At 44.7% G+C, this 17,417-nt stretch overlaps 1 protein-coding gene across 6 annotated transcripts in view; it reads left to right on the top strand.

Moving 5' to 3' along the window:
* Eml6 (EMAP like 6) overlaps positions 1-17,417 on the top strand; it is a 243,002-nt gene that overhangs the window by 216,645 nt on the left and 8,940 nt on the right. For 4 of the 6 annotated variants that reach the window (XR_007348069.1, XM_048804336.1, XM_048804338.1 and 1 more), the window contains 9 exons: positions 3,617-3,631; positions 4,947-4,955; positions 5,827-5,905; positions 7,782-7,911; positions 9,392-9,490; positions 10,483-10,656; positions 14,085-14,293; positions 15,271-15,428; positions 16,081-16,195. Coding sequence is in view for 5 of the 6 variants with exons in the window: in XM_048804336.1 (XP_048660293.1) it covers positions 3,617-3,631; positions 4,947-4,955; positions 5,827-5,905; positions 7,782-7,911; positions 9,392-9,490; positions 10,483-10,656; positions 14,085-14,293; positions 15,271-15,428; positions 16,081-16,195 (988 nt within the window). In the remaining variant the exon portion in view is untranslated. Of the gene's footprint in view, positions 1-3,616; positions 3,632-4,946; positions 4,956-5,826; positions 5,906-7,781; positions 7,912-9,391; positions 9,491-10,106; positions 10,657-14,084; positions 14,294-15,270; positions 15,429-16,080; positions 16,196-17,417 lie in introns of those variants that run through there. The other 2 variants (XM_015479665.2, XM_048804339.1) reach the window with 2 other exon arrangements.

Below are 17,417 nucleotides of genomic sequence, written 5' to 3'. Positions count from 1 at the left end.
CTTCTGCCCCATAGGTTTGGCAGATAGCCATTTTCCCCTCTGTCACTGAGAAAACAGAAGCCATTGCACATGAACTCCATCTTGACAATTCTTTTTCTTCTGTATTGCTTTCTACATCCTCCCTTCTCTTCCTAGACACAATGAGTCCCTCTTCTTATTCAAGGCTGGATCCTCTGCTGATATCCATGTCCCTCATCATCTCTTCTGTGTCTGGTGCCACTGCCCCATAGCTGGATCCATGTTCCCCAGGAAACACATTCCAGTGTTTCTCATTCCCACCCAACTCCTTTCCCCCAAAAGCCTTCAACTCATCTTCTACACTCACATACAAATTCCTTCCTTCCCTTCTCCCCTTCTCATACAGGCTTCACAGAGTCTTTCCTTTATTCTCTGTCCCCTTCTGTCTTCTGTCCCTGCCCTTCTCCTGACATGGATACTTTCTAATTCCCTAATCTAGTCAATGCTCTTTCTTTCAGATGAGTATCATGTAATAGAAATATAATGTGAACCCCATATGTGATTTTTCTAGCAGCCAGATTAAAAAGGTTGAAATGGTGAAGTTAATTTTAATGATATATTTTATTTAACACAGTGTATTGAAAATATTATGTCAACCTATACTATTTTTTAAATGAGTTACTTTATATCCTCTTTTAAAATTAGTTTTATTAGGCCTCTAAAATCTGGTATGTATTTTACAGTTAGAGTACATCTTTATTTGTTGTGGCCACAGTTCAAGTGCTAGATAGCCATACGTGGCAGTGGCTACAATACTGGACAGTGCAGTTTAGGCATTCTTCTTTCATTCATCTTTTTTTAAAATTTTTTTATTAGTTGCTCAAAACATTACAATGATCTTGACATATCATACATTTGATTCAAATGGGGTACGTAATCTTAATCTTATTTTTCCACGTGTACAGATTGCACCTTTTCGGAACAACCTCTCTTGGCCCTACTCCTGCTTTTCTGTTTCTCCTCATTGTCCCTCTTTGCTTCATCTTCCAGTCCCTTATTTAGTGTTAGTCCTCAGGATTTCACCTTTGGCTGACTTTTCTCTTTACCCTGTACCTGATGAATCTCATATGTCTCCTCTATCAGCTAATGATTCCCACAGTCATATCCCTTAGCTGAACTTCCAACTCCTGTAGCCATCTTGCAGATGTCTGAAGCATGACTTGTCCAAAGTGAAGCCATCATCTTCCCTATAAACCCTCTTCTCCTGTCTCTATCAATAGTACCGTCATCCACCCAGACGCCCGGCTAGAAAATTGGTATTCCACTCGAACTACTTTTATTACTTCATCCCCTATAAAGTGTGGTGAAGCCCATTTCAAAGATATTTTATTAAATAATTGCTTGTTTCCTCCTCCTCCTCGACCACTATTCCATTCAAGCTCATCCTTCCTCCCTTGGGTTACTGCAGTGACCTCTTCACTAATCTGCCCATCTTTACTCTTAGTTCCTTCTGCTGTATCCTTTATCCCCTCAATTTGTATCCAGATATTTTTACACTCACCTAAAATGGCCAACTCTGAGACTTTATTCCCACTAAAAACAAAACAAAACAGCCATTTGGAGGCAAATGCATGTAATCCCAGCTCGGGAGGCTGAAGCAGGAGGATCACGAGTTCAAGGTCAGCCTCAGCAAAAGTGAGGTGCCAAGCAACTCAGTGAGACCCTATCTCTAAATAAAATACAAAACAGTGCTGGGAATGTGGCTCAGTGGTCGAGTGCCCATGAGCTCAATCGCTTGTACCCCACCCCCCGCAAAATCCAAGACTTTTGTCATAGGCTTCAGTCAAGAGCATTTTCAACATGGTGGGCTTATTTCTGGATATCCTATTGTTCTCTTGCCTGACAATTTTCCCTTAACTCCACTTTGCCATGGAACAACTCAGTGGATGCTTCTGGAAGACACAGGAATATACTTAACAGAATCCAAGTCCTTTCATTTTGATAACAGAGAGCCCCGTGGCTTTGGAGATTTTTCCTAAACCTGGATTTATCCTAGAACAGCAAATCTTAGTTAATTTCTCTCTCAAATTCATCACCCTTTCTGGCTTTTCTCTATTTTGCTCTTAAATCACAGACTTCTTTGAAAAATCAAATTAAATCATGCCTCATTTTCCACACATGTGCAAACACAATTTTGTAAATGTCTGGGGATTCATTTGAGTTTTAGAAGTCCATTCATGGGGTAACAGATCTTGTTGGAGAACAATTCTAAAATGGAGTTCAGATCATGTATTAGTTCCCACCTAAGATCATCCAAAGGTAGCTGGATTTCCCAAGACATTTTGAAAACACTCGGAGCATTTTATGGCCCATTTTGGAACCTAAACAAAGTTATTTCTTCCAAAAGCATGTTGAACATTAAACACTGTCTGACTTAACACTAAAAACAAAAGTTGTATTTTGTGGCTAATCGGAACTGTTTCCCCACTGCCAGACCCCTCTTTATCAAAACAACTTTGATAACTTTGAAAGCTGCATTGGAGCAACTTCCTTTCTCTGTTTCTCCAACCCTTGAGCCCTAGCCCCCAGTTGGCTTTCGCAGAACCTCCTCTTGGCTTGCACCTCAGCCATCACAGAAGCTTCCCTAAGATCCTTGGCTCCGAACTCCCTGTGCTTCTCAGGCTGCTGTGAGCTCTGCTCCTCCTCCTGCTCAGCCAGTCCTGCATCTTGAGGAGGGATGAGGAGATAGGAAAGCAACCAGGGCATGGGCCACCCCTGTGGGCCTTGGTGGGGTGAGACCCTGCATGAGGACTACACTCCACACATCTCTGAGTGAGTCTACACTTCTCTTCAGCAGCCTGGCTGCAAAGCAGTGGAAGAACAGCAGAGATTAACCCTCTCATGGTTCTGCACTGCCTACAGAGCTTGCCACCTATTTTGGTGACCTTTAATGATCTTCAGTGACCTTAACTCTGTGCACCCCTGGCCCCCAGCACGGAGCCCAAGAGCAGGGCCGCCTCCTTACCCAGCACCATGTCACAACCTAGCCTCACAGGCCTCTCCTTGGGCTCCCTGCCATCACCTGTCTGCCCTGGCAGAGCTTCTCTTCTACTCTCTGGAGCTCAGGCCTGTCCATCACCCTCGTTAATCTAATTTGCTCTCTCGCCGGAGTCCATCCTTCAATTTCTTGCTCATTGAAAGCACTTTTTCCCCTTTGTTTCCTGATCCCCTTCAAAGCCCTCCTTCCTTTTGGGTCTCCACCCCCTACAGTGATTCTCTGCCCCCTCACCTTCGAGTGCTTAACTTTGTGGGGTCTCCTGCCAACATCCAGTAGCTCTCACGGTCTTCCTGGTTCTCCCATCCTAGGCCAAATGGGAACAACCAACTCTAAGGAGTTTATGGTTCTGAAAAGTGAGTGAATGCCCTCGCACCCTCCACTCCTTCCCACCTTAGCAAAGCTTTTCAGCATCACATTTCCAGTGGAATCTAAATCTGGAAGGATTCAGATCTGCTGAAAAATGCTAAACCTCCAGTGTTTGGCTACGTTTGAGATTTTTTGGCAGTTCCTCCCACATTTGATGTTACGAACACTGTTTATAGATGCTTGGAAAGAAGCCTTTAATACTTGTATTGTGTTTTAACTTGCTTTCCTCTGGAGGCAGGGAATTGTCAAGTAAGTATCCTCAGCACTCTGGAAAAGCACAGGTGGTCGGTGAGCATCCAGTACTAGTGCTCATGCAGTACCCACACACGCGAAGGGTCACTACTTAGAACCCGCTGAATTTGCCACAACGCAGGTTTCTCCCCCTTGCTCCTCTCATCTTCAGTTTTGAAGAAATACCGCTGTAAACATATGCTTGTGAAATAAGAAAGAAATGTTCTGAGATTGCTTTACTTTTCAGTTTTTTTTTTTAAACTGAAAATCAAGGTGAAAAAAAAAGCACCGATTGCCTTTGTGTGTATATATACAATCTTGTGTATATATAAGTACACAGCGTTTGTGCTCGTATGCATACTCTCTCTACACTGTATAATATGCTGCATATTATACAACCATGTGCTCCCTGGGAACGAGCCCTGTGTTGAATCTCAAATGATGCCTCCCCGAACCGAACCGTCTGCCGCTGCAGTGACCTCTTGCTGTCATCACAGCCCCTGGCTTGCTTTTGTCATCCACTTAAACATTTTTAGGTGAAAGAAGAAACCCACGGATTTCATTTGAAAGTCCCACTAAAACAGAAGAAAGAGCAGATGTCCTGGGAAGCGATAATTAATGTGCAGGAAGTGTCTAATTGTGAGAACTGGCATGCCCCAGCCTTGCGATTTTGCTCAATTTGGTGGCGATGATGTCAGCCGGGGGTGTGTGCTCTCCTCATCCTTCAGTAGTGATTATAATACCATTTGGTCCAATTATCACTTATGATTACATAACATGTTTTGATTGAAGAGGTTCTGAGAAAATAAAGGTACCTTGTTTTTTCCTGCACTAAAAATCCACGAGCTGTTTCGGCAGGCAGTCTGACCTGCCGAGAAACACTGGGAAGACTGGGCTAAACTATGAGTCAAACTTAACTTGGGAACAAAGCACCCGTTGTGCATAACTCCCTTACAACATCCAGGAGGATGTCATTGTTTTTCTGTCAACAAGTTTCTCCCCAGCACACTCTAAAATAAGCAGAGTCCCCAGGCTTGTAAAGCTGCAGAGAGCATGCCGGAAGCATTGACAAGCTTCCTTTTTTTCTCCCCATTCCGTAGGCGCTTTAGTGCAGAGTTTGCCCAGAAACGCCAGGGTATGAGATTTCTGAATTTGTAGACTGGTGCACTCTTTCATTTCTGTTTTAGTTCTTTGCTGGCATGCTGGGGAAGCATGGTTTGTGCCACACAGGAATGTGTTCACTTGGAAAGTGCTTGTGCATGAGTGAGGTGGTTGCTAATGCTGCTCTAAACTGTACTAAGTTTCTCACTTGGCTTTGTTTGCTGCTTCCAAGGGGATCAAGGTAATCCTTTCTCTTTGCGTTTCCCCAGAACAATAACTTATGGATTTGGAAGGAGCAGCTGGAGTGGAGCAGTTCTCCTGCGCCCCGCCCCACCCCCCAGCCCCCAACACCCTCTTTTCCTAATCTTAGAGAAGTTTGATTTAAGGGAACCCTTTGCCACAAAGCTTTGGCCTATTCAAGCAGGAGACCTTTAAGATTTCCTCCTTATAAAATCTCTTCATTGAATTTGGAGGCCTCAATCCCCTAAACTGAGAAGGGAAAAGCAACCTTTATCGAGGTAAGAGTGCAAATCATTGCCCTGAGGTATAGGGCAGGGTAAGAGCAAAGTTTTGTCAGTACTTTGCTTCCCTCTTGCCCTTTGGTGTGGCTAGACCAGCCTGGGCACTTTGCAAGTGGCCTTAGGGCATGTTCCAAAGCCTGGCTTGTGAGTCCTGTCTCACACCATGTTGTGATCTTTGACCACCTGATTCTGAACAGCATTGGCACATCCCTGTCTGGAAAATGGCCAGTGAGTTCAGTAAGTGAACTCTTACTTAGGCTCCTGCTTAGTTTTAAAACAAGCCCTTCTAGCTCAGGGGTTCCTCCTGGATCCCTGGAAAATGCTGAGTGGGGAAGGAGGGGCAGCTGCTGACCTGGGTGCCTTAAGTGTGCAGGAGCCCAGCTCAGCACCACAAACCCAGGGGAACCACATAGGACCATTTGTGTCAAAAGCCACTTTTTATAGGACAGGGTGAGGGAGTTGGGCAGGATAGAACAACACCAGGCAGAGGGTCCACTGATCAGGGAGAAAAACAAAAAGCCCGGCCTTGGCCAGCCACGAGCAAGCAGCCTTTTGTTCAACATTGTGCTTCCTCTGACTTCTCTGTTTCAGACCACCTGTTAGCCGAGCAGCTCCCCAGCCTGAGAAACTCCAGAAGAACAATATCACCAAAAAAAAGAAACTGGTTGAGGTGAGGAGATTAAGTTACTGTGCTTTTGATCTGATATCAACGTTCTAAGATGGCCTGGCGGACATCTTCATCAGCCTGTCTCACAGATTCCATCAAATGAATCTATTAGCTCTCTCTTGTCCCCTCTCCTTCTACATGGCATTGTGTCCATCATCCCCAGAACCAGATTCACATCCAGGTCACATTCTTCCTTCCCCAGCTCTACAACCAGGTTGATCAGTACTAACTCTGAAATGACCCATGTCTTTCAAGCCTATGCCTCCTACCAATGAGGCCCTCAATATCCCTTCCTGAAAGGGGAAGAGTTGGGAGAGAGGGCACTTGAGCATTTGTACAGGGAGAGCTCATTTACTACCTCTAATGTTGCATGAGAACTTTCCATGCGCCGGCACTATGCTTCATACTTCCCATGAAATATTTTAAACAAATCTTTCACATGTAAGGTAGGTGCTGTTGTATCTACTTGCAAATGGGGAAACTGTGGTGGTGCAGGAAAGTTAAGGGAGTTCTCAGGTCCTTGACCACCAGCCCAGTGAGTGAAAGGGTTCATGCTTAGTCATTGAGACTTGAAGATCAGTTCTAGTGAGCCTGCTGTTTTCACAGAGACCAGCTAGCCTAGAGTTTTTTCTTTACGCTTTAGGACTCAGGAGATTCTCACATTACTAATAGGGTTCAAGTTCATGGTTTCAGAACCTTACCTAGAGCCACCTTCCAAGCTCATTGCCTGTGATTCCCCACCACAACACAAATTAAATTCATTGCCCCCAATTCTAAATGCCTGGGGGAGACTGACTGGCCCAGCTTGGGCCCATCATTCACTCACTCCAGGAGCAGAGTCATGTATTAAACACGTACTATCTGGGACACACCTTGCAGAGAGTCTGAGGGGTGGGTAGAGACTGAGTTGAGCAAAAGGGATTTCCAGTTGAGAATTTGAAAAAGCAAAATCATAACAATGAGAAAGCTTATAATATGTGGGTTGAGTGTCAGGTTGACCAAGGAGTGCAGCAGTCAGATGTGTGGGAATGGGGCCCACTGGGCCAACTTTAAGAGTGTGGGCTTTCTCCCGGGTCAGTGGAAGACAGCAAATGCTTCTGAATAAAGAGGTGGCATGGTATTTTAAGATAATTAATCTGATGTTTGCAATTGGCAAACTTTGGAGAGAGTAAGAGCCAGAATCAGAAACTGAAGAAAAAGGACCCACATCCTGTTAACCTTGTATGCTATCAACCAGCACAGTGCCAGGCATGGAGGAGCTGCCCAATATGTGTGTGTTGAATGGAATTAAGAACTGATCTGAGTCAGCCACTGCTCTTTGTCATAGAAGATGAGACAGGAGGGAGAGAAGACTATAAACCCAGAATAGTATCTAGTTGCTGGAGGGGAAAAAGTCTAAATGTGCAGAAGCTTTGTAGGGCAAGTGCCAACTGACAGAATGAGCACAGAATGAGCATGGCATTTGCCCCAGTATTCTGCTCTGCCTGTCCCAGCTATATCTATGGGACTTCTCAAAACAAACCTGAGCTGTTGTTTAGCTCATCTCGAGCGTCAAGTGCAGGCCAAGTACAGATGCAGGACTTCCAGATCACCTTGACAGGGTGTCAGATCAGTGCACTTTAGCTTACTTAAGAATCCAGGAAGTAAATCTGGCTTATTTTGAAAAGTCACTAAAATTCTATGCCACCCATAGCATTTCAGGGAACTAAATAAAGGTCTGCATTTTATCCTCAGTCAAGAAGCAAAATGCTTTCAGTGAGTGGTGGACCTTGCTAGCCATACCATCCTGTAGCGTGCATCGCTGCTCCTGGTTATGGGTTTGGAGCAGCTTTAACGTGTGTGTGTGTGTGTGTGTGTGTGTGTACATGTGTGCATGCAGGAGCTGGCTCTGGACCATGTGTTTGGCTACAGAGGATTTGACTGCCGCAACAACCTGCATTATCTTAACGATGGGGCCGACATCATCTTCCACACGGCAGCGGCTGGCATCGTCCAGAACCTCTCCACAGGTAGGGGGTGGGAGCCGCCTTCTCAACCCAGCTCTTCACGTCCACCCTGATGTCTGGTTCCCACTCTTTTGATGCCTGAAGCTTAACCATTCTCCTTCCCTTTAGAGCCATTTCACTCGCTTCAAGGCTGATATCCTTTAGTCCTAGAGGAGCCCAGACTCAGTTCCAGGAGTCGAGGTCCTCTTCCCTTCTGGCCTGTGCCCAGCCTGACTTGGTGTAGGCCCAGGAGGGAGCCATCCATGTTTCCAACAGCTGAAGCAAAAGACATGGAGAGAAGCCAGAGAGAACAGGGCATGGAGCTGAGAGACTCCCCGGACACCAAAACAGACAGAAAGCACAGGGCGACTTTTCTGATTAGTTTTCAGCAGTTTGGATTTTTCAAGTTTTTTTTTTTGTTGTTGTTGTTGTTGTTCTGATTCCTGAGTTACATGTACAATGAGAATAAAAACCAACCAACAAAAATACCTAAGGAGTCCTTTAACCATATGACTTTAATTAAAAAATAAGAAACATTTCAAACAAAAAGAAACATTTAGAAGTTAATGTAACAGTCGTCCATTATCTTTACCTCCAAATTTAAATATGTCAACATTTTGTCTTCATATGTCAAAACAAACCTTTTTTCAAGTTTTTATATTCCTTGCTGGTTCTGTAAAATTGTTCATGCTTAGATTTAGACAGGAAGTCACTGGGCACATATTGGTTTGTGTCGCTTTGGGGGAAAGAGGTCTTATAAATTTCTACACATTTTCTCCATTTTCTAGCCACATATTAATTTAGAAGAAATGTGTCATTTCCTTTTGTATCATTCTCTTTTCTTGTTTTGGGGTATCCAAGTGGGTTTAAAGTGGCTGCTTTAGGAAGTCAGCAAATCCATTTGCTGTGATGGACAATAAAGTATTTCTTTCCGATTTTCCCCTTTTTGCAACATGTTGAGTTCAGCTTTGGTGATAAAGCTTTGACCTATGTCACCTGGGCACACCAGTGGGTTTATACTTGGCAAGTAAAGTGATTAAAGGGTTCCCTCAGTATTTCTTATCCACAAAGTTCCTTCACACTAAATAGTACCATTTTACACAGAGGAGGGTTCTCTCCAGGCCTCTCACCCTCCCCTGCCTAGAAGCAGACATGGAGAGGCTGTCAACCCTGTGCCATGGAGAGGAGAAAACTCTCACCCTCATTATTCTGGGCTCTGGAAGCCTCTACACTTGGACTGTGCTCTAGCCCCACATAGAACAGGGAGAGGGACTGAGGTGGAGCTTGAGTGTGCTAGATGACAGACATTGGCTCTTCTCCCAGCCCTTGTACAGATTATGTGAAGAAGAAGAATAATCAAACTCCTGTCTTTCCAAGAATGATTTTAGAAGTAAGAATCGGGGGGCTTTAAGCTGTTTCTTACAAGCAGTTTCCAAAAATTGCACATGAAGCTATGGGGTTTTCTTGAAAGTTCTTTAGTTTCCACTGTTCACCTCTCTCCTAGGCAGCCAGAGCTTCTACCTGGAGCACACGGATGACATCCTCTGCCTCACAGTGAACCAGCACCCCAAGTACAGAAACGTGGTGGCAACCAGCCAGATAGGTAGGGGCCATGCAGCAGCTGAGGCTCGTGCAACTGAACAGGGACGTCAACTTAGTAGCAGTTATTGGGAGAAGAGGGTGCATAGCTGACACTCACCTTGTGGATGTTGCTGTTGATTTTATCAGCCTTAAATGTATCTGCCGTCACCTAAGTTCTCACATTCAGCGATTGGTGATTCTGAAAAAAAGGAAAGGTAGATCAGAGTCTGAGAGTAAATAAATGGATGGTCCCCATCTCTGTGCACTTGCAAGAATAATTTTTCAGGCCCCATGTGTTGAAGACCCCCATGTCTTGAAGCCTGGTGCTTGTGCTCAGCAAGGGTAGATGGCAGTATGTGTGCCCCGCTCTTCTGTACCCTAGGAAGCTGCCGAGGACAAATGTGGACTGAGTCACATTTGTAAAATGTTTGTTTGTTATTTGTTTTTAATTTGTCATTTCAAAGGCAATTCTTACAAAAGTACCTTTCCGCTTGTTTCCATTGAACCCATGTCCATTTTTAAATTTAATTTGGAACTTTCTGATGCTGGTGTTGAGTGCTTCACTATTGGAAACATGACTTATTTTAGCTATTGTTTTCCCTTGATGCTTCCTCATTGCCATTGCCCACCCAATGCAGGTGATATCACGGAAGCCCCAGGTAAGGCCACTCCATCCGTGAGTAGTTTGAATCTGCACAGCAAAATCATGTCAATGTATCATATTTGCTGATTGTATCTGGCTGACTTGCAGATACAAATCACTGACCTCACCAGTTTTCTTTGTATAAGATCCTCCACAAGTGTGTTGGTGTGTGTATGTGTGTTAGATGTAAGTGTCCATAGGGCTTTGCCTTCAATAGCAATTTTCCATTGTATTTTCTGGCCAGGTCAGACTGTAAGACTCTTATTCTGTTAGCCATAATGTCCCCCAAACACTTGTTTAAGGAAGACTTTGAAACAAACACAAGCATTGCCTGGGCTCCACTGCTCTCTGTTGTGCTTCCCCACACCCAGGGACAACACCTTCCATCCACATATGGGACGCCATGACCAAACACACTCTCTCCATGCTGCGGTGCTTCCACTCCAAGGGGGTTAATTACGTCAACTTCAGCGCCACCGGAAAGCTGCTGGTGTCTGTGGGAGTGGACCCTGAGCACACCATCACTGTCTGGCGATGGCAGGAAGGTAAACCAAGTAGGGCTGTTCTGTACCTTCCAGAGGGTTCGCCTGTGGCTCAGGCTGGGCTGGAACCCAGATGGGCCTCACTCCAAAGCCCACCATAGGCACTGCTGCTAGCCAAGCAGCAACCGGACTGTTGGGATCCTGGAGAGCTGCTCCTCAGATGTCACTGTGTCCTTTGGCCCCATGGCCAGGTGGAGGATGGCCTGGGAATCCTGGGCCAGTTAGTGAAGGGTCTTTGGGCACTTTGGTGAAGTACCGACATTGGCAGCCTCCCCTCCTCAGGCAGCATCCTCATTTCTGCCTTCACATCTCACAAAAAATTCCTTGTCCTCAGTATTCTTTCTGTTGTCCCTGGGTTCTGTTACAGCCATCTCACCTTAGTTGCCTTATCATAGGAAGTAGGGTGGCTTTCACTATCTTAGTTTCCAAAGCAAAGTTGAATTTAAATTTTTTTTTTATTTATACATTTTAACTTTTTTGGAATAGGGACTCATTTTACAATCAAGGTGTATATTTAATGAATTTCTTACTCTCCTCCAACATGCATGCACACTCGCGTGCATGCACACATTCACACGTACACACACTAGCTACTACTAAATTTACGGTGGTCTTACAATTAAACATGAACAGGCTTCTGAGTATATCTTCAGGTCAGGTACTGCTCTGGCAAAAGCAAATCCAATTAGTGAGGACACTAATGAGGTCTGTCTGCAGCTGGTATCTGGGACACGCTGAGCAGGCAAGCAGAGAGGTGGCACTTCTCCAATTCAGAGGTCTAGAGTCCCATTATCTCCTCATCTTCCCATGGAGGGGGTAGGGAGGGACTATAAAGAGATGGGCACATTAGGAGGACAGTTTCAGTCCTTCCTGAGGTCCATTTGAGAAAGATGTTAAGAATGAGTCGTATGTCTTATATTTCATGGGAAGTAGCTAGATCCACAGTGTTCCTGGGAAACTATCCCTTCTCATTTTCTTATTCACCAGTTCCTTTGTGTCTAAGTGGCCCCATAATTGATCTGTAGATTATCTGTAGATGTAGATTCATTCCTTGTGAGTCAAGTGGGCCAGATGAGAAATCCAGTTTAACTTACAGAGTAGTAGCATCTTAGAGTTGGAAGGACTAGAGATGTCTTCCAGTCAGGCAGGGTGCATCCCATGGAGAAATTCCTCTGAATGCCTTTTTGATGTTTTGTTTTTTTTTTTTTTTTCCATCCTCTGCTAGTCATTCCAAGGACATGGCCCTCTTCACTTCCTGATGAGGAGCCCACACATTGTGGGAAATCCCTTACCATAAAGCCCTTTCTTAGGGTTTTGTGATGCTTTTCTTTACATTGCTGACCCTAGTCCCAGATCCTGGGGCGGGAGTGAGAGCAGGGTTCCTACACGCAGACTTGTCTAAGTTCAGGTTTCCTCTCCGACTTCCTTCATCTGTCCTCCAGGCAGAATCTGCTCTGGCCCTAACTTGGCACAGACTCTTGCTTACCTGGAGCCTCTTCTGACCTCCTGAGGGAGGACTAGAGGACCCAGGTCTTTAAATAAGCTCCCAGAGAGAACAGAAGGCTGCTCTTTGGTAATGTTCTCCTGTTGTCTCTGTTGGAATCAATCTGTGCAGAAGGGTTCTGAGCCAGTGGTAACATCCAGCAGCCTGTTCCCAGCCACACCTCCTCCCAGTTGACTGTGGACATGTCCCCTCCTCTCCCTTACTTCTCTAATGTGCCTTTTCCTCCACATCAAGTCCTACTTACAAATAAATAACATGTGTCTGGAGAGGTTTACAAAAACTTTTCTTATCACAACGGAGCAAACTATATCTTCCTCTTTTGCTAAAGTATTACTTGGGGGAAGATGTGTGTATATAATAGAATAAAATGGGATTTTAAATGAACTTTTATTACATAAAATGCATGCTGTTGGGTCCTAGACAAGATTATGTAATTCACTGTGAGCAGACTAGAAGCCAATGCAAAGAGAAATACAGATGTCGCCATAGTTAGAAATACCCATGAGATTCAAACAAGGAAAGAACAGAGGCTTAAAAACACATGCATCTTATCTCGTTCTTTTTCCATCTCTTTTGATCACTTGGATTGTTTCTTCTTTAATTCACCTATTCAAATCCTTTCTCTACTCGGGGTGGGAAGGTGGTTTATTCATGGTTTGTTGCTCTTCTTAGATTATTAACGTCGATTATAAGAGTTTCGAGCACTTTCTCTCAGTCTATTGTCTTTTAACTGTTTATGATAACCTTGGAGACCATGGACTTTAAAAATTTCTGAGCCAAGGTAGTGAGATATATTTTACAGTATGTCCTGGATTCCAACTGGAGAGAGACAATTACAGCGAGAAGTGCCCTGGGCCCCTCCTAGAAAGGGCTTCCTTTAGGGAGCATCTGAGGGACAGCTATAGGCCCAGCTGCCTTAACACCCCACCACCACCATTCTACCAGAAAGCCATGGTCAAAACAAATAAATAAATGCAAAATGATAAGAGGAGAGGTAAAAAGATTTGCATAAAAAATTAAGGGAGGGGAAACTAAAAGTTGGAATGAAAACCCTGAGAATAAGTTAAATTTTGAAACTTGAAAGAAAAAGTACCAAGTTTAAAATAAAAATTAATGACATCAAAAAAGGTAGATTTAAAATACAGGTAAAAAAAGAATGGAGACCAAGGGATTTTAAAAGGAGGTAAAGCAGCATGATTATAGCTGCCCTGAAAGCTTCACTATGTAAATCCCTTTGAATCCTCAACACCTTATAAAACAAAGCTATTAGTATCCCAAATTTATAGCAAGAAAACTGAGGCATGAAAGTAAATAAATAGTAGATTTGGGATTTGATTAAGACAAAGGTTAACTAAAACTCAGGAGACTACAAAAAATGGATTAAGGAAAAAACTTCAGAATTAAATATTAAAGGTAAAATAAACCCACAATGTAAAAAGGAATATGGAGAATTTTTTTTTAAGAAAACTATCTCAGAAATGTTGGAGAGCAATAAGTTTTCTAAAGGAATGTGAGTCCCCATTGGTACCCTGGAAGGGGATTTGGCTTCCTGTGGGGGACAGCGGGGGTGGGGGGACTCCTTGGTGATGCTGGAGTAGGGAGGTGGGGCTGCCCTAAGTCATTCTGCCTTTTCCTCCTGTCTGGGAGCTTCCCTCTCTGGGGCCATCCTTTTCTGCTCTGTTTTTGGACACCTAGGTGGGGTTAGGGGCTGGGGTTCCCATTTGCAGTTCCTAGCTCTGGAAATTACCTAGACATACTCTCGCTCCAGTCTTTGGAGACAGAGTGTGAAGGGGAGAGGGTGCTGTTGAAGGAACACTGAGGTGGGCCTGAGGCCCACTGGGGTGGGAACCCATCTAGGCTGTAGCTTCCTGGCCTAGCGTGTGCCCTGAGGAAGGACTGGCCTCACTGGATGCTGTCACCCCTACAGGTGCCAAGGTTGCCAGCCGAGGCGGTCACCTGGAGCGCATATTTGTGGTGGAATTTCGCCCTGACTCCGACACACAGTTTGTATCTGTCGGGGTCAAACACATGAAGTTCTGGACCCTGGCAGGCAGCGCCCTGCTTTACAAGAAAGGAGTCATTGGGTCCATGGAGGCTGCCAAGATGCAGACGATGCTGTCAGTGGCCTTCGGTGCTGTGAGTTCCAACTGATGCTTCCCCAGTAGAGACCCGGGATCCCTCTCACTTCTCTCCCCAGATATGAGGGTGGGGGTTTGAAATTTAGCCAAGAAGCTGAAAAAGCAAGAAGCCCCATTTCTACCTTATCTCTTTTGTCTTGGCTGCTGCTGCTGCTGCATTTTTTTTTGGGGGGGGGTGTCAATAGACCTTTATTTTATTTATTTATATGAGGTGCTGAGAATCGAACCCAGTGCCCCACACATGCTAGGCAAGTACTGTACCATTGAGCCACAACCCCAGCCTCCTCTCCTGGCTTCTTAGTAACCATTATTCCCTTTTCTTAGTACAGATGGGTGAGTTTTTTCCCCATGTTTTCCTCAAACTACTGATCAGAAAGAGTAGGACCAACACACACACACACACACACACACACACACACACACACACACACCTCTGAAGGAGATGATTCCAGAGGCAGACCTGGAATACATAGCTCTGAGGATGCTGGGAATAATTTCCACAGCTAGGTGGTGGTCCTTTTTCTTTCCAAATCTCTTGCTCCACACAACCCTCAGCTGCCGCCCTTAAGTGACTCTGGAGTCCCTCAGCCTGTGCAAGCTCCCAGGGACTTTTTGGAATGCAGTCAATTCTTGGTCCTCCGTGTGTGGATTTATCCACTTTATAGATGAGTCCCAGGAAAGTTTCCTCTTGGGCTGAAGCTGGCCCTTCCCCTGATGTCCCCCAGGCCATGCTCTTGTGTATACAGCACTGCACTCAGTGGGGAAATAAAATGCCCAAAACCAACTATAAAGGGTGAATTTCAAAGCCAGGTAATTGCTTTATGCTTTTTGTGATTTTCCTGCAAATTCTTCTGCTTTGCTTAATGAAGAAGACAAAATTGACTGTACAGGTCTTGTTCAAGAGAAATAAGGAAGCAGGTGGCTTGGGAAGAGACCCAGTGTGCTCTTGGTGTGGAAATGTCCCTTTGTTTGCAGAACAACCTCACGTTCACGGGTGCCATCAATGGAGATGTCTATGTCTGGAAGGACCACTTTCTCATCCGGCTGGTGGCCAAGGCACACACAGGCCCCGTGTTTACAATGTACACCACTCTCCGGGACGGGCTCATCGTGACTGGTGGGAAAGAGCGGCCGTAAGCAGAAGCTCCTCTTGCAAGCAGTTTGTCTTTTGTTAATGTCTTGGGAGAAACTAACAGAAGCTTTCTGAACTTGGGGAAAATGCAGATGGTTGTTCTCCTATCTTTTCTGCATTAGGGAGTTCAGTCTGTCAGCTCTCTAAGAGGGCCGAGGCCCAAAACCACATAAATAAGAGAGAAGTAGAAGGGTGGGTTCCTGGTAGTTTAAAAATGTGAGAGGTATTCTTAAATAAACTGGGGCATTCAAGCAACAGGAACTCTGCTGTTTCCAGTGCTACTCTTAGGAACTCTAGGGGAAGGGAGGAAGGAGAAGTGAAAAGAAGGGACAGAAGTTCCAGTGACACAGGAAAGCCTGAACAATGAAGCACAAAGACAAGAGAAACATTCTTAGTTGGTGTCATGAAAACACAGTCTGACTTTCCAGATTTCTTTTCTGCAAAGACAGTACATTGAAGGCGTTTTAGGTTGCCATGGCTCATCAGCAGGGCCTACCAGTAGGGGATATCCTGCCGGTCCTGGGTCCCCAAGACCTTGAGGAGTGGGAGAAGAAGATGGGGAAGGGTCATGGGGAAATCTTAGGACAACAGGCTGAGTGCTTCTTCATGTTTTTTTGTTGTTGTTGTTGTTGTTGTTGTTTTGTTTTTTTTAGGACCAAAGAAGGAGGTGCCGTAAAATTGTGGGACCAGGAGATGAAACGCTGTCGGGCCTTCCAACTGGAGACAGGCCAGTTGGTGGAGTGTGTGCGCTCTGTGTGCCGTGGCAAGGTGAGCCTGGCTGGTCTTCCCTGAGCTGTCCTCTGGGGCCCTGGCCAAGAAAGAGGGAATTCTTAAACCTTCAAGATGTGGATTGTACTGCAGTGGGGTGTAGCCTAGCTGAGTCAGATGGACCCGGGTAAACTGTGACTTCCTCAGGAAGAGCTGGCTGGGTGACCCTGGGCGTGTTTCCTAACCTTCACTCACCCGCCATTGTTGTGAGGACTGCACATCATCCGTTAGTGCTCTTCGTTACACCTGGCATGTGGTCATCCAGGAGATGTCAGCTGCTATTATCGATTATATTCTTACAAACAGATTAAATAATTTACCATGTCTAGAGTTATGAGGCCAGTAGGGAGAATGTTGGGGCCAAACTGTCTGGCTCAAGGCCATTGGTTTTCAACTCATACTTTGGCTAAGTATCAAAAACATCTGAGCTGCAAATCAGAATCTCAGGGGTACAGCCTCAACCTGCATGTTTTCTTTATTCTCCTATCTTAAATACCCCCAGGAGATTTGATGCACTTGTAAACAAATAATTTAACCTCTATTTAATAGCCTGTGTATATAATATTTTTAAATTGGTATCAGCCTAAGAATTTGCTTTCTAGTTGTTCTTCATGAGAAAGGCAAAACTGAGTTGGTGTCCACATACTGGGAATTTTATTTTTAAGATTAAATGACAATCGGGGGATAGGAATAGGAAAGCCAGCAGAATGAGTTTGATGTAACACTCCTGTGTAAATATATGCATACACCACAGTGAATCTCACCTTCATGTGTGTCCACAAGACTGGGATCTTAATTAGAATAAGATATATTCCGTGCTTGTATAAATAGATCAAAATAGATTCAACTGTCATAAATAACTAAAAAGAACAAATTTTTAAAAAAGGTTAAATGACAGTCATCTGGGATAGTAATTATGGGAGACATAGGGAGGAGTAGGCCCAGAACCAGGAAGTTGTCAGGAAGTAGATCTTTGTTCCCCGCAAGGAAGAACTTATTAAATGTCTGAGCTGTCCAAGAACAAGGATTGGCTGCCCCACCCTGTAGTGAGCTTGTTGTGAATCCCTGGAATATTCTAGCAGCAGTTGGATGATAGGAACTCTGGGTTCAACCCACCCAAGGTAGTTGATGAAGAAAAGGCAAAACAAGAAGGATGGAGGGAGCCACTTGAGACAGTTTAGTTGTTAAAAGCAAATCACCTGTATGCTTTTCCTCTTTTAAT

This window comes from Marmota marmota, unplaced genomic scaffold, assembly GCF_001458135.2.
Source record: "Marmota marmota marmota unplaced genomic scaffold, marMar, whole genome shotgun sequence".
NCBI lineage: Eukaryota > Metazoa > Chordata > Mammalia > Rodentia > Sciuridae > Marmota > Marmota marmota.
Note: the sequence above shows the minus strand (reverse complement) of the source record. Positions and strands in the feature narration are given on the sequence as shown.